The 24739-nt window shown below is 40.2% G+C and overlaps 1 protein-coding gene and 1 long non-coding RNA gene across 43 annotated transcripts in view; one reads left to right on the top strand and one right to left on the bottom strand.

Moving 5' to 3' along the window:
• Nucleotides 1–24739, bottom strand: part of SYNE1 (spectrin repeat containing nuclear envelope protein 1) — a 442051-nt gene that overhangs the window by 114735 nt on the left and 302577 nt on the right. For 24 of the 41 annotated variants that reach the window (XM_070256132.1, XM_070256133.1, XM_023632822.2 and 21 more), the window contains 7 exons: nucleotides 17349–17483; nucleotides 16276–16385; nucleotides 11117–11273; nucleotides 7873–8004; nucleotides 7521–7676; nucleotides 6436–6645; nucleotides 1941–2042 (listed from right to left, as the gene is read on the bottom strand). In XM_070256132.1, the coding sequence (XP_070112233.1) occupies nucleotides 1941–2042; nucleotides 6436–6645; nucleotides 7521–7676; nucleotides 7873–8004; nucleotides 11117–11273; nucleotides 16276–16385; nucleotides 17349–17483 (1002 nt within the window). The remainder of the gene's footprint in view (nucleotides 1–1940; nucleotides 2043–6435; nucleotides 6646–7520; nucleotides 7677–7872; nucleotides 8005–11116; nucleotides 11274–16275; nucleotides 16386–17348; nucleotides 17484–24739) is intronic. The other 17 variants (XM_070256119.1, XM_070256127.1, XM_070256148.1 and 14 more) reach the window with 1 other exon arrangement.
• LOC138921669 (uncharacterized) overlaps nucleotides 10291–24739 on the top strand; it is a 29227-nt gene continuing 14778 nt past the window's right edge. Inside the window, exons 1-3 of one of the 2 annotated variants that reach the window (XR_011434439.1) lie at nucleotides 10291–10385; nucleotides 20298–20393; nucleotides 21163–21401. This is a non-coding gene — a long non-coding RNA (uncharacterized lncRNA). Of the gene's footprint in view, nucleotides 10386–20297; nucleotides 20394–21162; nucleotides 21402–24739 lie in introns of those variants that run through there. The other variant, XR_011434440.1, reaches the window with a different exon arrangement.

Genomic DNA, 24739 nt, shown 5'->3' with positions numbered 1-24739 from the left:
CTTCTGCTGTTAATACCTTTTACATCCAAGGAGGCAGGGATGGAATGAATACATTTTTAGTCCCTTTCCGTTGGTTCAAAGAAATAATCTATTTTTATCTTGGCATTTACTTTAGTTACATTGGTCAATAATTAGCAAAAATGTCACTTGTGATCATACACATCCTATATTTCACATGAGAAATTCAAGGCAAAGCATCATTATAGTTGTTCAAATCTTTTTTTGGATCTAGGGACATTATGAGCCAAAATTAAAAAAATAAAGTAAAAAAAAAAGATCCTTTTGAGTTGAAGATACGACATGGAAGAATGGTTTCTAATTAGGGGAAAATGAGAGATTGCCTTAAAAAGCACATGAAATTGTGGTCAAGAAAAATACACATTCACATATAATTTTGCAAACTATTTTAAGTGATCTCAGATAGATAGATTGATCCATCAATCTGTCTTTATATAGAGAAATATTTGCAGGATTCTCTATGATCCACCCATAGAACATTTAGAGGGCTACTGAAATAAGGTTATGAAATTCTGTTACCACACACACTTTTCATAATTACTTCACTTATGAAACAGGAGCTATTCAGTGTAACATCCTTCCCACGTCTTCTCTCCTCCCTCTTTTCACTGCCATTACACTAGTTTGAATCTCTCATTCCTTCTCATCAGTTCAACTACGTGAAGCCTCATGATGGATATCTTACTTCCTGACCTGGTCCGCCATGTCAACCTTCCAGGAGCAGGATCTGGCCACTGACATTCAGTCTCACCCTCAAATGCCCTCAGTGACTTTTCACTGCCGTTGGTCTCAAGGTGAGTCCAAGTATCCAAAAATGTGTGAGATGATCTCTGAGGATAAAACACTCCTTCATTTATATTCAGCCACATTCATTTCTAATTTCCATTTGTGTGTATGCTTTATAACATAGTACCTTCTTATAATTTGTAAGTAAATATTCATCTATTTGTGGTGTGGGCTTTTTTTTTTTTTTTTAACTAATGAGGTGTGCAGTCAACATAGTTTAGAAACCAGTGGTTTGTAGAAAAAAGTTCAAATTCTCTCACATTCATCAAGCCCTACCAGCTGCCTCAAATTTTCTTTTCTTTTTTTTTTTTTTGAGCAAGATTAGCCCTGAGCTAACATCTGCTGCCAATCCTCTTCTTTTTTGCTGAGGAAGACTGGCCCTGAGCTAACATCCATGCCCATCTTCCTCTACTTTATATGTGGGACGGCTACCACAGCATGGCTTGCCAAGCAGTGCCATGTCTGCACCCAGGATCCGAACCAGTGAACCCCGGGCTGCCGAAGTGGAATGTGTGCACTTAACCACTGCACCACCGGGCTGGTCCCTCAAATTTTCTTATCCAACCTCATTTCCCCTCAATCACTTTCATTCATGGTAAGTTCAGCTAAACAGGATGAGTGCTTTGCCCTGAACTTGCTTGGAATTGTCTAACATTTAGTCAGCCTTTGTTCCTGCTGTCCTCTTCACTTAGATCTCTGTCTTTCCAGTCTCTGTGTGTCCAAAATTCTAAGTCCAGTTCAGATTTCCCTTCACAAAATCTTCCTGATCCTACCCCTGCTGGAGGCAATCGATCCCTCTTAAGCATGGCCACAGCGCCCCATCTGTACCAGGACAGTGTGACTTTCTGTAATATGTCATCAAGGTTCAGGGCTGATCTCATTGTTAGGTGGCAAACTTGTTCAGGTCAGCATCTGTCACTGACACCTTTTCCTATCTCACGTTTCCTAGTTCCATGCAGAAGTAAGTGACAGAGTCAATGTAACCCAGCCAGTTATTCAAACCTGGCTCTTAAAAAGAAAATATCTGACAAACAAGCTATGTAAGCCATTAATCTCTCATAGACTATTTGAAATTTCAGAGTAAATCCTAGCTACTCTACGCATTTGCTCTTCTGGAAAAAGGCAGCTGTAAATACCTCTATTTGCTCTGCCACAGGCTGTTCAAACACATTTGCCAGCTTCTGCAGAATGATGTACTTGTTGTCCGCCAGTGAGGTAAACAGCACCTTCAGATCATTCTACGGAGGAAAGCAATAGCAAGACTTAACACGTGTAACAGGGGATTCAAAATGGTTGTAAATATAACACACATTCTTAGAAATAAGATAGAGGTGTAAGAGTTTCATATCCAGAAGAACTATGAGGAGGTAAAAGAAACTGGTAACAATTTACCTAAGTGCTAAAATCGACTTTTAAAGAATTTGTTACACAAAGCATTTCCAACACGATGTAAAGGGAGACGAAGTATATGAATAAAAAGCAATAATGCTCACTCTAATCTTCTGGTTATATCTGAAATAAACGTGCACATTTAAACACCACAGCAGAAATATTACACTAATGATTTTCTATCTAGTAAAACAACCTATAGGTGTTATCCTGATTTGGGAAAAAATATGATTAAGAATAACATGATTTCTTTTTTCCTCTCTCCCCTCCTTCCCTCTCTCCCTCACTTCCTTCTTTCTCCTATTTTCAAAGATTTTGCACAAACTTACAAAAAGCCTTCCAGAAGCTTAGAAAATAAATATCACCCACGATGACCAAAGACAGACGAAGAGACAACACAAAACGATCTTAGCTGAGCCTTCCGTTCATAAACGTTACTCATTGAAAAGTCCAAATATATTTACATTGAGTTAGGTTTTACAAAAAGAAAATAACTTCAGAATTTCAGTACTCAATGCTAAAGGGAATAATGAACTGGAACAAAATTTGAATGATAAAATTTTTAACTTTTCCCGTGGACTATCAGCCAATAAGCTCTATTTCTTATTGGTCAGCAAATGCATACGAGGGGCTGGTTGTGCGTCAGAGGCTGAAGTTTGACTCATCAAATCCACTTCACCAGGCGTGGATCATATACAAGTACATGTCACCAAGATGCACAAATTCTGACCCTCTCATGAAAAGAATAATCACACCAAGGAAGAAAAGAAAGTCTATGGGGATATGTGGAAGCACTAACACAAAATGCAAGGCCGAAAAGCAAAACAGTAGGTAGCTCATGCAGTAAAATAAAAAAAAAGAAATAGCACTGAACATGAGAATTAGAGAAAAGCATACGATCCTCAGAGGCAGTAACTGTCACTAAGCAAACCCAAACCAGTCTGTAAGCCGAGTTGAGGACCAAATAGGAAACTGTAATAACAGCGCTGGAAAAATGACGCCAGAAACAAGAGTTTTCTTTACGAGTTATGATCATGTTTGTATTATTCAACTATGTTCAGGGTGATGCCACGTGGGCCATTAGAACTACGACACATTTATCTATTGGGTTGTGTAGGAAAAGAGGGTTCCCATTCATTTGAATAGATTCAAAAAGGAATTAAGTTTCTATTATCTACATTTATTTAGAACAACATTAGTTCAGTTAATCTAAATGAATAGATAAAGATAAATAAAATAACATGGGTTAGAAATGGAGAGTGTATATATATTTCCTATACATGGTCTTTACATTTTTAATACCATATTTTCTATCTTAATTATATTCCACTCGAGGTAAGAGAAAACAGTGTTCACTTTTCTGGAAGTTGCACTAATTATTGGAAGAGACTAGTCAAGAAGATGGAAATGCAAAGAATATCACTGATTTAAAAATTATTAAATAAAAAACTTTAAGGTGCTAATACCCATATGGATGTTGATATTCTCTTAAAAATAAAAATCCAAAGGCTCTAACCATTTCTTAATACTACATTTGTGATACATCAGGATAATTAAGGTATCTATATGTTACACACATAACAGACATCATAATTTTTTTCTTATACTCACTAGAATTACCTGTAGGGCGCAAAGAGGCAGGATTCCAGCTGTTTGAGGAACAGGCCCAAGTTTCAAGTTCTAGAAATCATTTGTGCTGCCTCACTTAATAAAATCTAAATAAAGAATTCTTTCATTTTTTAAATAACTTAAAATACCTGATTATAAAAACATCCAGGAAATGTATTTGGCGTTAAGTCTACGGGAAAAATGTTTTACCTACAGCATAGTTGACATTAAATTGTTGTGAGTCCACGTAGGCGCTATACGTCTGCGTAACACCTGTGCATTCTTCCAGATTGTCTGCTGCGTATAGGGTAATGATAGTCTGGCAAAAGCTAATACGCAAAGGTTAAATGAAAAACGAAGGCACACTATTCCAATAACTATTGAGCACGGACAGCATACCAGGTGCTTGGTGCAAAGTAAAAGAAAATGGTTTGTAGACTTGACCTTTAATTATATTAACATTGGAACTCTTTCTCTCAATTAAATTGGAACACAAACATCTTGAAATGTCCGTTTTTGTTCGTGAGCTGGCCACCAACAACTAGAAACTTACTGGCAGAGGAAAACTAGAGAACATGTTTAAAGAGAATTTCATGATTGCATGTTCTCCTCTTGGTCCTCTACACAAAATGAGTTCCAGAGTATTCTCTCAGCTCATATTTTACTCTGACTGGCTATAACTACCAATAAAAATTTTAAAGCACCAAAGACACTAGCATAGTAAATACAAATTGAAAAAGGGAAATATGTCTCTGAGTGATACACATATTTCCATTTTTAACCTGCCTCATTCATAGCTGATAGACTAGAACGCTGTTAAAAGTCAGTGCATTATTTTATGCAAGATGGATTTTAGAGTAATGAAATAAGTTTCCACAAGTTGGACAACAGTCTTACTGACTTTAGACATAGTGCACATACATGTACATGCAATCAGATCTTGCATCCAAAACAAAATACCCAAATAACCAACCCTAGCTTTTCTGACTCCAATTGAGATGCTCTTTCCCGTCTATGAACTACACAACATAAAAGATACACATGCAAACATCCAGTCCAGGTCATTCCTCTAAGCCACAGATTTGCAGATCCAAATATCTACTGCGACTATTCACCTGAGTATCTTAATTCTACCCCATATTCTTGCCCAACCAATGGTACCGCCAACGACCCAGTCTTGCCCACTGTCAACGACACTGCTATCCACCAGGCTTCTGTTAAAAATGCCCCTTCGATGCTCGAGTCAGAGTCCCTAGAGTTCCTCAGCAGCCCCTCCTTTCTCTCATTCTCCATCTCCAAACCATCAACAAATGCTCTCCTGCTGAGCCTGCCCTCAAAATACATCTTGAATAGGTCAACTATTTTCCATCTCCCCTGCCATCACCTTAACAATACAAAACATAAAAATCCGCTGGTTTCAGATCGTGTATCTGTTATAATACATACTATTATTAATAGCAACAACAATAACCAAACCTGCTGAGTGCTTACTATCTTTCAGATACTGTTCAAAGTATTTTCCACATTTTATCCTCACAAAACTCTGTGAGGCATGATTTAATAGTCAAGGACACCACGGCTCAGAGAAGCAGCTAAGTACACAGCAGTAGGTGATAGAGCCAGAATCTGAACCCAGGAGGGTCAGCTTAGAGACTCTTAATTTTTGCCCTTCTGACTTTGCAAAATGAATATTACAGCAATGCTCAGCTAATAGGGATGTTGTGAAGATCAAAGACAATAGCGGACGTGGAAAATTTTTGTGAATAAAAAAGATACACAAACATTTGTGATAATTTTACTTTGTAGCTTTAAGAATTTAAACTACTGGAAGGTAGTGATAATTTGTCCCTCTAGATGAATATCTAGAAAATTCCAGGTTTCTTGGCCAATACCACATCTATTTGACATTTTACAGTATTTTTTTACAAATCAAAATTTTATGTCAAACTTTTGGCCCCAAGTACATGTATCTATGTTATAAATCTTCTGTTTGTTAAAAATAAAATTCAATTAAAACTTAAATATTCCCAAAGGGTGCTTTTTATTAGGAATGAAAACCAACACTAAAAGTTTACCAGCGACTTTTGCATTTGCTGAAGTTTAGGGTCATAAGAAAAGTTTCACAAGCACACAATTATTCAATTGGAAACAGAACTCTAGTCTGAGGCTAAAAAGCACTAAGACTGAGGAGTCAGGGTTGGGAAGTAACGCAACACATTTTTAGCACAAGTAGAAGTGATTCAGCCATAGTCACTTCAACAGCCCCTGGGTACTGAAGTCTAGGGTTCATCCTGTATGACAGCACTTCCTGCATGTCACTTTGCTCATACGTTTTAAACTGTACTATTATCACCTGGAAATTATAACATACCATAAATACCACTTTTATTGGTTGAATTTAAAGGTCTATTCAGTTCTTAGTTTGGTTGGCTGGTTTTCTCAACCCTCCATTTCTAGAAGCATAAAACTCTCAGTTTTCTAAGTCATGAGTTCAATCCCCTTGTTTTTCTGGAATGTTCTTGCTCTTCATTATACATTTGGGGAAAAAAAGTCTATATCATACCTCAATAAGACATCTTGTTTAGTACTGAACATAGCTGGAGAATGGTCAAGCATCTCTTGATAACGTCTTACCTGGAAATTGAGTATTTGCTGAAGTCTTTCCTTCATCTGATGACATCGTTGATTGACTACTGAGTCGAGCAAGGATAGCCTGCCCAAAAGACAACCCAAAGTGTCTTCAATAACATCTCGGTTGTCGCCATTCTCTGGAAATGCTTGGGAAAACAAGTTCTTGTTCTTATCCATTTCTTCAGACATTTCCTTAATATCTTTGGCAAGAGTCTAGGGTTGATGAAAGAAAAAGCACATTTCAATGTTTAGATCCATGAATCCATATACAAATCTTTTCCTCATAGAAAGTCTGCTCTCTCTTAGTGTTCAATGATAATTACAACTAAGGCAACTTGAACCACTTTCTTACATTTCTATAAACATTATGCAAATTGCTGCTGGAGAGATTGTTCTCAGAAGCTTTACATCATTACCTAGTAATAATATACATTTGGTGAAAAATGAGTTTTGCAAAGTGATATTTAGGAATTCAAACATTATTTTTTTTACTGTTTCCCATGTAGAGGATTTACAATAGACAACAGGGTTTCTACAAAGAGTCCTCCAGTTTTTCCTCCTCCTACATACAAAAGATAAAGAAGAAAAATGCAGGGGCCAGGGCCGGCCCGGTGGCACAGTGATTAAGTTTGCACATTCCGCTTCGGCAGCCCAGGGTTCACTGGTTCGGATCCCAGGTGCGGACATGGCACCGGTTGGCAATCCATGCTGTGGCAGGCGTCCCACAGAGAGGAATCACAATGACCTATAACTAGGATACACAACTATGTACTGGGGCTTTGAGGAGAAAACAACAAAAAAAGAAGACTGGCAATAGATGTTAGCTCAGGGCCAAACTTCCTCACCAAAAAATAAACAAATAAAATTTAAAAAAGAATAAAAATGCAAAACATAAATACCTTTGGGAGCTTTTTATATCTAGGCAATTCTTTTCTGAATTACGCTGCTTGGAAATACACTTAATTTGCACTTTATTAGAACTGTTTCACGTTTAACCTTCTTTATACATAACATTAATTATTCAGCATCAGATTTCAAGTGCTCTTCAATGTGACACACTCACAGACACAAGCTGCTGCCAAACTGACCTCTTGGTTGAAGAGGCAAGTTTCTGTTTCTTCTGGTAAAAGGGCTGTGGTGACAAATAAACGTTCTTCGACATCATCCAACCAAGTAGAGGTGGCTGAGACCCCATCGTATAACTTCTGTTCCAAGTGAATACTCTGCCTCTTCGTCCCTCCACCCTGGAAAACAACAGGGGACAAACAATGAATTATGGTGTTTTGAGAAATAGAAGAAAAATAGCAGGATGGGATGCCGGCCCCAGTGGCTCTTCCTTTTAGGACTGGGATCTAGCGATGGGTCTCAACACTTCGTGCCCAGGGGTGGGACAGCTTCACGACACCAAGATCCACAAGCAAACCAACAGCGCAGCCCTACCTGGGACGAAACCTCCTCGAAGGCCTGGTTCAATCCATCCAGCAAAGAGGTCACTGCAGATTTATCTTGGGTCTCCCCGTCCCCTTTGTAGAGTGGCATGCCAGACAGGAGCCGATTTGGCCTGCTGTAGAGCTGTGGGTGAACAGCAGCGGCTTATTAAGGGCACATGTAGCATGTCCAGCTTTCTCATTTAGCAGTGCATGTGGAAGCAGATGCTGGAAAGGCTGTCCTTATGAAAAACTCTTCTGGATAAATATGACCCCTACCACATACCACGCTGACTAAACATGGTGAGCAGATTCAGCAATGGCAACGTTTCCACTGATGGACTCCAAAGAAAGGTGGTGGGAAACATGCATGAAATCTTATCACAGCCTTCCTCTCAACTTGTCTTCTTGGTTTGAGCACCACCCATGATGAACTAATGCATCCTAAATACCAGATCTACCCTGGCCCCTTGGCTTTCGTCATTCACTTACCTCCTCTAAACTCTCTTAGGTATACACATCTCCCTAGTAAGGACCAAGAAATGGCCTAACATTTAAACTCTTTAATGCTTCCAGTCAAACTTCGTCTCCCATAACTTGTCAAAACACCTCATCCTCATCTTACCTTCAGGCTGATTACTCATTATCTTCTCAACATGCCAGGCTCCTTCTCCACTGTAGCTGGAACGCCCACCACCCAGCACGTCTTCAAAACTCACCAAATTCCACACCTCCCATAGTGGCTTTCCACATTTTTTACTTCTACTTCCCTTTAATTTCCCACTTATGGAGTCTACCATGATTGCTTAATTTTTCAAAACTGTATAAAATATTGCCTTGGTTGGGTTATAGGTTCCTAGGAGCAGGAGCCATATTTTATCCTGGAGCCATGTAGGCTGCTCTGTATAGGGATACTAAATACATTGGAAATGAATAGAGAAAGAAAATTGCTCTAAACAATAAATGCCTTTTGACCTAGTGAACTTTAGGCCAAAAAAATGTGCCTGTTTTTAAGCTTGAGAGGATAAGTATGTCTGGTGTACAAAACTGTCAGTAAGTAGCGTGAAAAAGGATGGACTACAGAGTTGGACAGGCCTACGTCTCAATCCCAGCTCTGCCTCTTCTTTGTCATGAGACCCTGAGAAATTCTCTCCAAGGCTACACTTACAGATCTACAAAGCAGAGAGAACGTCAACCTCACCACAGAGTTCCTAGAAAGCTTACCACCTAGAACACAAAATGGGTACATTAAATGATCATTCCTTTTCTTCTTGGAAACTCCCACAGCTAAACTGCTCCCTCCCTACCTTATCTCCCATCTCTTCACACCAAAGAGAAGAAAACAAACCAGGAGGCACTTTGTACAAATGACTGGTGATTCCTTAAAGAAAGCACTCGAATGCAAAAATGTCATAAAATAAAGAACATTCGATGCTTTCCATTTCTAATTCCAAAGGGAAGAGAGACATGAACCTGAACCTAAACTTTAACAGCCCAGATATCATGTGGGAATGTAGGTGGCCGCAGAACAAGGTTTTTCCAGTTAGCCCAGATGGAGAATACTGAGATGCCAGGGTGGCACCCGCTGAGAGAAAAAGGAGCTCTCCGACATAAGAGCAGGTAATGGATGGGATGTCCAGGAGGTCTGCAGACACTGGATGAATCACGCAGGCGCTTTAAGTTGAATGGACAATAGGTGGAATCCAGGGGATGCTCATTCAATGAATGGAGAACAGTAAGCATGAAATATTACTAGAAATGTCCTGGATTTATCTGCCTCAGGAGAGTCACAAAAGACTGTGGTCCCTGATTTAGGTCTGTAAATATCTCTCACAGTCAAAGGAATGGGGAAACACTATAACATGAAGGCAAGCTAGTGGTCAAGTCCAGGAGAGCTAGATCAGAAATCAAGACTTCAAGCTGCGGGTCTGAGGAATGTGTGATCAGCGGTGTGAAGAAGGATTAACTCAAACACAGGGAGGAGGTCCGTGCAAAACTGTAGGCCAACATCTCCCAGGGTGGAGTATGGTTCTGGGACAACCGCCTCTAGGAATGGAGTGCTCTATGTGCCCTAGGGCCAGAGCTGGTGTCTATTCCTGTGGACAGAGGCAAAGTAGGCTCCTGGCCCCAGAGGGGAGTGAGAGGGTGTGGCATGCCACGAGAGTTTGTAAAATGAGATAGAAATGGATGGCTCTGGAGGGGCTTGCGAACGGTTCCCCATAGATGAGGGGACACGTTACAACATTTAGACCATCTCCTTTCAGCTGATCCTGGCAAGAAGCTCCTCCCCTTTCTCTCCTCAGATGCACCTTACTGATATCCTTTTGCTTCCAGGTTAAGCCTCTCCCAGACCCTAAGCTAGTCCTGGCCAGAGCAACGAGAACAGCAGCCTCCTCAGAGCCACAGTAAAGGTTCTAGAATTTACTCTGATAATACTACTGTCATGGAATGGCCCAGAGGAGCATTGCTGGCCCAGGACCTGGGACTAGGTTTCGGCCTTCAAAATCCTGCCAAGCCACAGCTGGGGTGAGCATCCAAAGGGCTGCCTGGGTTCCTGCCTCACTCACTAGCTCTCTAAGAGGGCGATTCCTCTCACTCTCAGTTGTTGTCTGGCTTCTGCCTAGAGTGAACTAATAGCTGTCATCCACCTGGAGCCTTCTGTTGCTATATCCAATTCCACTGGATTTGGCTTGCTTGGCGGGACCAAGTCCAACATCACACAGTACCTACCCATCTTGGGAACCAGCCTACAGATGGGTTAGTAATCATTCTAGCTGACCACTGGCTTCCCCTTCATTTTAGATCCAACGAGCTCCCAAAATGTTTTTCATTAAGATCTTCTGAAACTATTAAATACTGGAAGTAGCAATGGAAAATAAGATAACATGACAATTACTCCCAGATTTGTGGAATTTCTTTTGCCAGAGATGTGTACATCTTTGATTTGAATCTTTAATTTTCAAAGTTGTAAAAAAGAAAAAAGGGGGGGGGCCACTTAAAATTTAATAGTTTATGCTGAGTCATCAGATATTAATCATCTCTAAGGAAAATAGGATCTAGAAATCAAATAAATTTCCACATACAAATATACAATTAAGGAAAACACGAAACAGGCTTGTCAAGAAACATACAGGATGAATAATTTATGTCATTTTGAATTGATAATAAAAGTAAACATTATTGCACAAGTTATATTCCTTTAGCATAAGCTGTGCATCTTTTATGTTAGTAATAGAGAAAAGCAAAATGTTTGGTACCACTTGCTCTTGTTCCTGTTCCAGAACATTCTGTAGTAGTTTCTGCTTGGTACTAAATTCTTGATGTAGGCTTTCCCATTTCATTCTCATCTGGTCTTCAGCAGGAGATTTCTCCCCTTCCATCCCCAAGTCCTGGGATAACACATCAGGTTTTTCGCTATTAGAAGAATAAATAATCTAAGTTTACAATGTGTGCAAAAAGGTGATAAGTTCTAGGTAACTCATTGTACCTACTAGATCTGGCTCTAAAATTGGAACTAGATTATTTTAGTCATTAGCTTACACTTTAAAAATATAAATAAAAATAGAAAATTTGACACTAACCATAAAACAAGTATATTCTTACTGATATTATAATTGAACCATGAGCACAATTAAATTAAAAATACATTGAAAATAGTTCAATATTAAAGATAAAAAAATAATTGTAACTTTTAGAATCAGAATGTGTATAATTAGATTAGTATCCTTTGACAAATACCCTACAAATTAATTCAAAAGCCCTAAAAATATGCTTAATCTATTGAGAGTTTTATGCTGAGTCCAAAGAAAATACTATAGACCAGGTTTTAGGCTCCAGACTGGGAGTACAGATCGTGAAAGTAAGGTACTGCAGTATCATCCTTAAAGACAGGCAGCAGTGTGGCATCTGAGAAAGACTACGGCTTTTGGGGTGAGACAGATCTGCTTTGATCCCTACTCCAGCGCATTAGATTTGTGACTTGGAGTAATTTGCTTCACTTCCCTGAGCCTCAATTTTCCCATCTTTAAATGAAGACAGTATTTATCTTGCAGAAGTATGAGAATTAAATTTAGAGGCAAGTAATAATCACTCAATAAATGGGGCCTAATGACAGTGGTAACGGTAACAACAAGAATCTGGGGGACCCAAGTTCCAATAGATCCTAGTTTGTCAGGAGTTTTGAAGTCCTAGCTAGAACCATGCCATCTGAAAGGCACACTAGGTTGTAATTACGATTTTGACAGAAGCTTTGTTCAAGTGGAAAAAAAATAACAATTCCATTGGCAAGATAATACTATACACTATGCCAAAGCCAATTCTTCTAAGAATAAGTTTTGAATACAACAGTTTCTTGAGGTAAGTCTGCTGATGTAAGCCTTAAATGATTATCTGTAAGGCTATGACGCAGGAATTCTACTTCTAGGATACAACCGAGAGAATTTCTCCCACCTGTGCACTTAGAGACATGTAAGAAGGTAGTTCGACAATGCCAGTCATAGCAAGAAAAAAACCGGCAACAATGTAAATGCCCAACAACAAGAAAACGGGTGAATAAGTTCTTATTTCACAACGTAAAATACTGTTAAGCAATTAAAATGAAAAGAACTAGATCTATATGTATCAACATGAATCAATCTAAAAAGGTAACGGTGAGTGAAAAAAGTGCCAAAATACAATTGATACCCTGAATTTTGTTTGAGATATTAGTCTCTGGACTTTTGCGTGTTTTTAAAAAAATCTTTTGAAATAAAAATCAAGTTTTAAAGTTCTTATGAAATTAAATTTCTTTATTGTGCTGTCTTTTGTGATGGTGGACTGTAACACATCACTTTGAATTCATTTATGTTTGCACAACAATTTAGGATAAAACCAGGGGATATTTAAAATCTATATCCTTATATTTAATCATTGACACATATAAAATGCCACCAGCTATCAGTCTTAAATTGGAACATAGCCTTTTGTTTTCCATGGAAAATATTCTTCTTTCCCTTTGATATTTATATCAATTAATTTCCTTAGTAATCTTGGAAGGACCCCTCCATCAACTCTCCTATATGTCACATGCTACTTATTCTTTATATATTAAATTTGTACCCACGAAGCAGGTCATGACCCTCCCACAGGGGTTTTCTTACATAAACCAATTCAGATTTAATAGTCTTGGAAAATCAGCTAACAAGTTAAAGCCTGAATATATAAAGGTTTTTTCTAGCGATGCTATTGTTCTGTTAAAACATATATATTTTTTCTTTTGGCTTCTGGATATTGCTTAATTTATGGTTGTTCATTCGCTTGGTATCTTTACTCAGAGATTTGAAAGGCGTGCTTGAATGGTAACTAACCAGATTTGAAGGTGACTTTTCTAAAGAATTTGTATAAAAACTAAAGAATTTATAAGCAGCGTTTAAAATCAGTTTTGTACAGAAAGCCAGTACCGCACCGCAAATCTCTCTTTAAAAAATTTTCATCTGGGTCCTTTCCAAAGCTAAAGGGCAAGGAAAGAAAAAAAGATCATGGCAAGAAAGTTGCGGAAGATTCCTCCTGATTCTTTTTGTGAACTATACACATGATGGGGAGGCAATATGTGTGACGGGTTCTCTATAAAGACAGAGTTTGGCAAAAATATTGAGAAAACTATGAAGGATGAATAAACATCTTAGAAGAACTGGAAACAGAAGAGAAACTGCAAAATGAATGCAAGTCTCGATTTGGAGTCAGCACGGAAGGCACAGTGTTTCTCACTTGGGTTTGTACAGACACACATATTTATGGCCTTATCAGCATTTTTAAGCTTCACGGACAACAGAGATTTTTAAAACCCCTTTGTATTTAATTTAACACAATTTGTGTGTGTTTGTGTGAGAAGGACTGTCACTGAGCTGGCGTCTGTGCCAATCTTCTTCTATTTTGTATGTGGGACAGAACCACAGCATGGTCTGATGAGCGGTGTGTAGGCCCACGCCTGGGATCCGAATCAGTGGACCCCAGGCGGCCAAAGCAGAGTATGAGAATTTAACCACTATGCAACCAGGCTGGCCCCAATTTTAACACAATTTTTACAGTTTTAGGGTTATTTTAATGGAATTCCTGACTATAGATGCCATAATAGTATTCATTCTTATTTTTTAATTGATATTTATTATTTGTATCGATATTTTTACTGTTTTTTGATTTGTTTTTCCTTTCTTGAATGTCTTCCTATTTCCTAGGTATTTTGTTATAATACGTGTATTGACAATTGCATTTTAGTTTGGTTTCTATCATTTTGCCCTTGAAATTCTCAAATATATACATACATATGTATATAGTGAACACTGATATCGTATATCAGTACCAGTATGTCAGCACTGACTAAACTGAAAAAAAATGAAAAAAAAATCTTCAAATCCGCCTTTCCAAAGTTAGTTTTGATAATCTACATTCTAGTCTGGTTCTTACCCACACACACATACTATACAGTCAATTTTTATTTTTATGTTTTTTTGGTGAGGAATATTGGCCCTGAGCTAATATCTGTTGCCAATCTTCCTCTGTTTTGTTTTTGTTTGTTTTTCTCTCCAAAGCCCCAGTGCATAGTCCTATATCCTAGCTGCAGGTCATTCTAGTTCTTGTATGCGGGATGCTGCCACAGGATGGCTTGATGAGCGGTGTATAGGTCTGCACCCAGGATCTGAACCAGCAAACTTCCCAGCTGCCTAAGCAGAGCGTGCAAATTTAACCACTTGGCCATGGGGCCAGCCCCTACATTCAATTTTATATCACATTTTTACTTAGTATCACAGATACATTTTCTGATACTGTTACATAACTTCTTGTTAAGATTATATATACATACTTTTTTTCTTAGGCTTTTTTATACCATTGGGCATTTCTGCCTTTTCAATTATCTGGTATTATAAATAATATTTCAAAATTATCTTTATCATATGTATTTCCTCCTTTAGTTTATTTCCTTCAAGTAAATGATCAGACATGGGAACATTCAAGGCAGTGGAGTTAAAGCTATTTGGCATATTACGTCCAAACGACACTACTACTAAATTACTACCTTTAGCAACGCATGAACACAGAGGTTTCACCGAAACTTTCTTCTTAACGTTTTAGATTTTAAAGAAAGTTTTCTTAGATAACTTCTCAGTTGACATTCACGGCCTTCACAACCCTTCTGTGATGAAGTGGGTCGGTTATTACTCTGATTCCACAGATGAGCAAACTGAGGCTCGAGCTGAGTAACTTTTCCAGGGTGACAACAGGAGAGCTGGAATAAAACCCAGCCTTGACTCAACATACAGGGATGCGTCCACTCCGCTTCAGTGCCTTTTCCTTCCTATGTTTTAAATCCAAGTCTTCAACTTGAAACATCACCTTAATTTTTTTTTTAACACTTTACTTTTCTGCGTATAAGACTTTTGGTCTCCACTCCAAACCAGGACACAAAGCTCAATGACTTTACATGTAGAAATTATAGAAATAGAACATCAAGAAAAATCCAGGGGGCCAGCCCGGCGGCGCAGCAGTTAAGGGCACACGTTCTACTTTGGCGGCCCTGGGTTAACCAGTTTGGATCCCGGGTGCAGACGTGGCACCACTTGGCACACCATGCTGTGGTAGGCGTCCCACGTATAAAGTAGAGGAAGACGGGCACAGATGTTTGCTCAGGGCCAGTTTTCCTCAGCACAAAAAAGAGGAGGATTGGCAGCAGATGTTAGCTCAGGGCTAATCTTCCTCAAAAAAAAAAAATCAAGATATTCAGTAGGCACTTACATTTATTTTTCAGAATGATGTTAGAGGAAGATAAGTTCTTATAGGGAAAATGTTTTGTAGTTATATATGATCACTCAGTTAGAAACAACAAGGATCTAATTTTATAATGTATTTCTTATTTGATTTTAAAAAATGAACTCAAGAGCATCTTCTCTGTACAGATATGCTGACCAGCCTGGAAACAGGGCAGGCAAGTTAGCCATTGTAATTACTAGCTATACTCATGCTGCGCTATGAGATGTTCAAAATGCAAGGAAATTTAGCATCTTAAAGGAAAAACAATGATTAAATTTTTGCAGAAGACATTTAAAATAATTTTTCTTTTTTGACGAAGATTAGCTCTGAGCTAACATCTGCCACCAATCCTCCTCTTTCTGCTGAGGAAGTCTGGCCCTGAGCTAACATCTGTGCCCATCTTCCTCTACTTTATATGTGGGACGCCTGCCACAGCATGGCTTGATGAGCAGTGCACAGGTCTGCACCCAGGATCCAAACCAGCGAACCCCAGGCCACCAAAGTGGAACATGCAAACTTAACTGCTATGCCACCGGGCCAGCCCCTAAAATAAAATTTTGAGTGAGATATTTACATTTCCTCAAATGTCAGGAAGGCACAGTGACAAGAAGAGAAAAAGTGTTTCGAAACATACCCAACACCACCAGAGGTCTCCGCTGCTGAATGCTGGGTCAGAATTTCCTCCCCGCGACTGGCCACCGACCGGAGGAGAGTCTTCTGCTCTGCTAATTCTTGTTCCAACTCCTGCTCAACGAAAAGGACAAATGAAAACAGCTTTGTTACTCTGTGATTCTTGTCTACAATCGTGGTTCTATGTCTAGAAAATTAAAGAACTTTTGTATTCAGTTTTAAAGTTTGCACATTGCATAAAAGGTGTGTTTTAGGTAAATGCTCGAATATTACTCTAAAGTACTCAATAACTTTCTCTGGAGTTGACAAAAGAAATCTCTGAAAAATCTTGGAAAAACCAAGGGGAAAGGAAATTTTGCTGAGCAACGGTGCCCTCTACTGGTAGAAAATGCACTTTCACTTTGCAAAATCAACATTGCCTTGTTCTAGCCGCGAGAGATCCCTGAGAGGAACAGCTCTCTTTAATTCCCCTCTTACTCAATAAATGGGATTATCAATGGATTCGGCTTTCCTTTTCCATTATTTATGATAAATGTTTTTACTCTTTAAGAAAATAAAACATTTTAATATGTCCTATACATAATGTTAAGGTATCAATGAGAAATCATTCTTATTCAAAGCTCATTTGTTTCGCTAGACAAAGATATGCAATCCTGTTTTGTGATGGTACCCACGTGCAAGTGGAAAATAAATCAAATTTCTTTCAAAAACATGTATTTCAGGCTTTTACCAACTCTCAGAGGCCTTCCTGAGGTTTTTATTATATAAAACAGACTCAAATTGGGACAAACTGAAAATAGAGTAGATATCCTTGATAAGGCAGATTATAATTGAGTTGCACCATATATAAACCTAAACGCAAGCTTTTCTTAAAGACTAGACTTTAAAATGACCGATCATTCCAGCGATCACAAGTTAGTACATTGGAACAGCTAGCCGGGTCTTGTTTCTGTCCGAAGAGAAGATAAAGGGGCATCTCTGCCTTTAGTACAGAAGCAACTTATCCTTCTACAAAACTGCCCTCAAGGTGTTTGCTTGGTAGATCTGCAGGTCAGAGGGAGGTAGGAAATCCTTTACTTTTTGTTGCTGGAGGCTGCTCTGTCGCTGGTGGGTCCACGCGGTGCGAGCTTGGGCCAGCCATTCCTGGACACTGGGGCTCTGAGCAGCAGTCAAGTCAGCATCGCCTTCCTCCTTCTCTTGTGCTGTTCCCTGCTTTTAACAAAGTAGAAATCAAGAGCCATCCTACCCACAGGAAAACCTTAACCCAAATGAAGTGACAACTCCTTTAGTGTGGTCTGGATAATGGTACCAAAATGGCTCCATTTGGACGTGAAATCACTCACATTAAAAAAAAAAAAAAAGTAACACAAAACCCATAAATTTATGGCATTTGCAAGAGGGAGAATCACAAATAGATGATTATACTTAGAAATATTTGAGGGGAAAAACTATTTAGAGGCTAGGCTTTTTAGCTGACTGATGTGGTCACCAGATATTATTCTAGAATTTTTTCCACAAGACTATAACTCTGGTTCTCACTTCCTCTACTATCAACACAAGGACCAGACCCCACTGCCATGTGCTGCCACTGCTGGCCTTGATGAAGTTTGGCTAAAGGAAAAAGACAAAAGTAATTACTTATTGCCCAGGCAGGAGTTTATCCTTCCTGCTTGATTATTCTGATGGAATGGGAAAGGCCCTAAAATACTGAATACCAGAATGGAATCAGTTCTGAAGGAGAGCCCTTCTATTCACACATAGGTGTACGCCAAAGGATAAATTACACAATTTTTTTTTTTTTGAGGAAGATCAGCCCTAAGCTAACATCCGCCGCCAATCCTCCTTCTTTTGCTGAGGAAGACTGGCCCTAACATCCGTGCCCATCTTCCTCTACTTTATATGTGGGATGCCTACCACAGCAAGGCTTGCCAAGCAGTGCCATGTCCACACCTGGGATCCGAGCTGGTGAACCCCAGACTGCCGAAGTGGAATGTGCGCACTTAACCACGGCACCACTGGGCTGGCCCCACAAATTACACAATTTTAATATGACTCATTCACTCATGGGGTTGGGGGGATGGTGGTGAGTTATATTCTGCCAACAAAAAGCCACACAAGGGCTCTGCTGGGGAGACAGATAATAGACAAGATAAGACGGATAGTCTAAAAGCAACAAAGAACGTGAAACTAGAGAATGGATCAGAAGCCTGGTGAAGAAGGCATCTCCAGAGGAGACAAGTGTGCCGAGCACCGAAGGATGAGACACGGCCAGCCTGGCAAAGATCCAGGGGGAGGGCCTAGGGAATAGCCTGAGCAAAGCCCAGAAGGGGGAAGAAACTGGCATCTCAGAGAGAGCAAGTGCAGTGAAGGGGCCCATGTGGCTGGAGCACGGGGGGCAGGTGGGGGCGGGTACTGGGCACGTTGCTTCCGCAGAGGAGTCATCCTGCCGTCTAGTTCTGGGGCTGTAGCTCCTCTGTGCTTTGGTCCTGCTTTGCTGTATCCGATGATGGAATGGGACCCCGCTACTCCAGCTCATCGGGCCTGACTGCCACAAAGACCCTTCTCTTTCTCTTCTTTTCAGAATTTTACACTATTACAGGGAAATAGATGGAGTCTGTTTACCCTCCTGTCTTAACTCCTTAGAATCTCATGATGACGTTGGAAAATGTCTGAGATAATGCACTTTGCAAGGCTGGTATCAGTGCTTGAAGTGAAGTGAACTGAGGGAAACAGTGAAAGCTACAGGCGATCATGGAGATAGTCCTCTCCCACACTGAGCCACCTTAGCTTGTGGGGACTTCCTTTCCTTTAAGATGATGCCGCTTTCCAGCAAGAGGATGTGGTTTAGGTAAAACAACGGGGGTACCATTGGTATAAAATACGTGATTTGCATTTTGTAGGACCTTCAGAATGGGTGAAAGTGACGCCCAGTTCAGCATATTCCCCACCCCCCCAGGAACGCCTCTCACAAACAAGCAGCGGATTTTCAAGAAGGTGGAAGGTGCGGGGCGGGGGCGCTCTTCCAGGACTGAAGCCCTCACATTTCTGCATGGAACAGTCTCTCCCATCTGAGAATGCACATCTACCCAGAATAAGTTCTGGAAGATCCTGGCTCTTCCAGCAAGGATGAAACAGCAGGTCAAAAGGGACCTGTAGAGAATGACCCCAAAGAAGTCAGTTGAAAGATGTTCTCAAGCAGAGCTGCTCCAGCTTACAAAACACGACCAAGCGGCATGGCCATGACCTGCTGACTCTCTTTGGTGGGATCCAGTCACCTCCTGCCCACTTTGCTCTTCAGCAAAGGCTTGTTCTCTGAGCCCAGGCTGAAGCCTCGTGTGGTAACTTCTCAATGCACCACCTCACCCTTCGACGCCGGTTAGCACTGCCTGTTTGAGAGCTTTTCTTTCAAATTCCTGACACCAAATCAGTGCTGGAAAAATGACAACTGAAACCTCAGGTCTCGAGAACAGCTTAACCACTTTTACATGCACGAACACACATATTCAGATTCTAAGACTTAAGAGCTAAGAAGGGGAGTCATACTTGACTAATCGGATCCACAGCTTTAGAGGAAAAAAAATTTAAGCAGCATCAAAAGCAGAGGCCAAGTACGTATTTTCTATGTGGTTGGGTTAGGTTTTTCAGTAAGTGAATTTTTCTCTGACCGATTTAGTCACTTTGAAACATAAGACTTGGACCACGGAAAGCAAAAAATGATTAAGAATCCAGTTCAAATTTCACTCCCTCGCCCCTTGAGATGAGAAGGCACTGACAGAAGCAATAAAATAATGGTAATTACGTTCTCTGAGGTCTGATAACAGTTTTCTCTCCCACCTAGGGAATAGGAAGTAAGGGGCTTCTGCACCCAGACTCCCCCTTGGGTGGGGCCACATAAGCTGTTTATTTTGGAAATACTGGAAGAGCAACCACTTTGCCAGGAACATTCCTTGGAAGATTAGTGAGGATTGGGGAATGCTAAACTTTAAATAAAACACTTCTTTATAAAGCATTTCATTATTGATGCAGGGCAAACTCTTGGCTCCTCTGGTGGATGATAATGTGTGAAAATGACCTAAATTTCTTCCAAGAAAGATACCGTGTAATTCAAGAGAGAATATTACGGTAAGTCTGTGTCCCTTCACGTAGAGAAGGAATCTATTTGTGGGGGAAACTGAAGGGATTGGTTATTCTTTGGTACGCACAGAAGTCCAACTAGTTAAAAAGAATGGCTGTAACAGATAAGACAGTTTTATAGATAAGCAAAACTGAGAAACGGTGTGTTTATGGGCACACAAGGCTGAGGAAGGTATTCCAGTCCTGAATCACGCAACCCCCCCCACAGACGGCCAAAACCTCACTGACATCTATGCTCAGTGGAAGATTTTTTTTTTCCCCCTTTAGCGTTAGTTAATTTCAGACCAATTCCGAATTTTCTACACAAAGGGAAATGATCATTTTCATGGCAATAATATGTACACAGGGATCCTTTTATTCCTACAGTTGGAAAAATAATCTCTTTTAAAAGCTCTAATTATAAAAAAATCCATCAAGTTTTTCAATCTTATATGCTGGAAACTCATTAGACAAAATATGTTGGAATCTATAGATGTCTTAAAAATGAGCAACGATTTGGGGCCAGCCCGGTGATGCACCGGTTAAGTGGGCAGGTTCCGCTTAGGGGCCCGGGGTTCGCCAGTTTAGATCCCCCGTGTGGACACGGCACCGCTTGGCAAGCCACGCCGTGGCAGGCCTCCCACATACAAAGCGGAGGAAGATGGGAATGGATGTTAGCTAAGGGCTAATCTTCCTCAAAAAAAAATAAAATAAATAAGCAATGATCAATTTCAACACAGCAAAACACTACCACTCATATGTACATTTCATACGACAGAACCCTCAGGAAAGCTTACACCTGTGGGCGGAGTCAGGACTTTTCTCAAGCTGAAGAATCCCTGTGGCCTGGGGCAGGATCTGCCACATGTGGACACCACAGCCGCTGTCAGCGAGCTCAGCTGGCCCTGACCAGACTGAAACCTTGCCTTCCAGCATGTCAGGAGTTGCTATCCTCCCGAAGAATGTGGCTTGCAAACAGTTGGTTGTTGTTATTAATTACTATAAACACTGCAATTTGAGCACTTACTGTGAGCATTACTTGCATTAAAAACTTTAGGATTTTTTTAAAGTGAAATACTATTATTTCCCCTGCTTTAGAGATGAGAAAACTGATCTGTAAGAAAGGCTGAAGGAAGCTCAAGGATCTTGCTCCAGGTCAATAATGGGTGGGACCAGGATGGGGAGACTGAACAGCATTTCTAAAGTGACGGTCCAAGAACCACGGCTGGTTTCTGGACAGGCCTTGTCTGCCACACAAATTATTTCAAAATTTTAGAATGAAATGTCAATGTTTTAAAATTGGGAGATTTTAGGGGCCAGCCTGGTGGTGCAGCGGTTAACTTCATGCACTCCGCTTCAGCAGCCCGGGGTTCGCAGGTTCAGATCCCGGATGCAGACCTATGCACAGCTCATCAAGCCATGCTGTGGCAGTGTCCCACATATAAAGTAGAGGAATATGGGCACAGGTGTTAGCTCTGGGCCAATCTTCTTCAAAAAAACTTTTTAAAATAAGATAAAATAAAATAAAATAGGGACATTTTAGATATAAATCCCAATTTCCTTTCTCTGGAGGACCTAGCAATGCTGCCTATAGATTCTCGTGTGATAGCAGCTGGAACTGAGTACCAGCTCACCAAGGTCCTGACTAGGCCTGCTTCACTCACTTATATCCCTTCCCAGGCCCTGAGGCCTTGGAATGTGTGTCCCTACCCCTGTTTAATGCCCACTTGTGCTCCATCCCTCCCCACCTGCCTCCAGGGTTAGGACACAATTGGAATTTTATAAATGAAAGCTCTCCCACATAGGGAACCTTGAAGTCTCTCCCTTTGTTTTGGTTTCTTTTGGGATTAAGTTCATTCACATACCACCATTGGAGGGGGGGAAAATGCACAATGCCTTAGATTGATAGTAGCTTTTATAAAACTAAGTGAAATGATGTATACTTTTACAGTTACAAAATCCTTCTAGTTTTGTTCAATTTTAATACCGTGAGCATTTTTCTTTTGTTTTAATTTGCAAAGTAAGACTGTCTGTGCAGTTTAAAGTACGTAAATTTAAAGTGAAAAGTTGTACTTTGTCTTTATTTGCATTTATTTCTCCAATGGTGAAATCAAATATCTTTTCATATACTTCTTAATTTCTTTGATTTCTTTCTTTATATCTTTTGTCCATATTTCTATTAGGTGACCTTTTCTTATTGATTTAAAAAAGATTTGTGGAAATTAAGAGAATTAATTCTTTATCATGTGAATTGCGGTTTCTTCCCTATTTCTCCATGCCCTCTGATTTGGTTAATATTTTTTTGGTTATACAGAACTTTTTCATTTTTGTGTAGTTTTGAAAAAACTAAAATTCTGGGTTTTGGGCATAGTGGCACAGGTCCTCTCTACCCTAAGATTTTGTTTTGTTTTGTTTTTTGCTTTCTTAAGCTTGGCACTTCAGCTAACATCTGTTGCCAGTCTTTTTTCGTTTTCTTCCTTCTTCTTCTCCCCAAAGCCCCCCAGCACACAGTTATAGATTATAGTTGTGAGTGACTCTCGTTGTGCTATGTGGGATGCCACCTCAGCATGGCCTGATGAGTGGTGCCATGTCTGCACCGAGGATCCAAACCAGCGAAACCCTGGGCTGCCAAAGCTGAGTGTGTGAGCTTAACCACTCAGCCATGGGGCCAGCCCTCTAAGATTTTTTTTAAATACCTATACAACCAGAACTTTTCAGGTTTAATTTTTACATTTAAATCCTCATTTTTTGGTGAGGAAGATTCACTCTGAGCTAACATCTGTTGCCAATCTTCCTCGTTTTTGCTTGAGGAAGGTTAGTGCTGAGCTGACATCTGTGCTAATCTTCCTCTATTTTGTATGTGGCATGCTGCCACAGCATGGCCTGACGAATGGTGTAGGGCCACGCCTTGGATCCAAACTTGCAAACCTGGGCCACCGAAACGGAGAGCACCAGATTTAACCACTACCCCACCAGGCCGGCCCCTACAATTAAATCATTGATCCATCTGTGCTGCCTTTGTTTTCTGCAAAGAATGACATAGGAATTCCAGTTTATCATATTTTAATTGGTTCTCCTCTTATTTTATTATTACTTACGCAGTGAGTTATATTTCATCCACCAATTTGAAATGCCACCAACAGCTACCAAATTCTCTTATATACTGGGGACTCTTTCTGGGATCTCTATTCTGTTTAATTTTTTGTTCATTCATTTATTGTGCCAATAGCAAACTAGTCTAATTATTGTAATATTGTATTTTAATATATGATAAGACTAGCCCCTGATAACTCTTCATTTTCAGAATTTTATGATTATTTTCACATTCATTTTATTCCAGGTAAACCTGTTATCATTTTGTCACATACCAAAAGTATACAGTTACTCTTTTAGTTGAGAATAACTTAAACTTATACGTTAGTAGAGGAAGAATTTGATGTCTTTAAAATGTTGTATTTCTATCTAAGAATGAAGTCTCTCTCTCCATTCTTCCACATTCAACAGCCGTTGTCGAGGTCACGAAAGACCTACACATCACTAAACCCAGTGGTTTGTTCCCAAGCCTCATTTCACCTCCTTTATCCCCAAGTGGCTTCCAGGAACCAAAATCTCAGCCTTTCTCCCACCTCTCTAGTTTCCCCTTTTCACCCTCCTTGGTGGGCTCCTCCACATCTTGCAAACTCTCAACACTGCAGTGTCCCAGGGCTTGGTTCCAGGACCTTGGTCTTTATCTCTCCTCCCTCCTTTGGTTATCTCATTAAGTCTCATGCCTTTAAGAACCATCTAGAGGCTGATGACTCCAGTCTAGGTGTCTCCCCTGAATTTCCAATTACTTGACATTTAACAGGCATCTCACACTTAACCTGTTCAAAATTAAACTACTGACCTAACTACTCTTTCTCCCCTCAGATCTGTTCCTCAGATAGTTTTCAACTTCTCCATTACCCAGAATCTGAGAAGTTCTCCCCTCTTCTACCTCTAGAGTAGGGCTCCTCACTGGTGTCTCAGCTTCCACCCTGGTCCCCTAGAGAGGTTAAAATCTGACCTTGTCATTCCTCTTTTCCCAAATACTCCAGCAGCTTCTCCTTTCTCCCAGAGTAAAACTCCAAGGCCATAAGATGCCTACAAGGTCCTTTGCACCCTGGTTCCCCTGTTACCTGTCTGGCCTCATCTGCCACCACTCTCCTCTTGCTCACTCCACTCCAGCCACACTGATGTCCTTGAACGGACCAGGGACGATCCCACCGGGAGCCTCTGTGCTTGCTTTCCCCTTTGCCTGGAACTCTCCTCCTTCACGCAACCTTCCTTCAAGCGTAACCCAAGGGAGACTGCCTTGGCCACCCTGTTTAAAATTG

The sequence above is a fragment of the Equus caballus genome, chromosome 31 (assembly GCF_041296265.1).
Source record: "Equus caballus isolate H_3958 breed thoroughbred chromosome 31, TB-T2T, whole genome shotgun sequence".
Taxonomy (NCBI): domain Eukaryota; kingdom Metazoa; phylum Chordata; class Mammalia; order Perissodactyla; family Equidae; genus Equus; species Equus caballus.
This window is presented reverse-complemented; position numbering and strand designations above follow the sequence as displayed.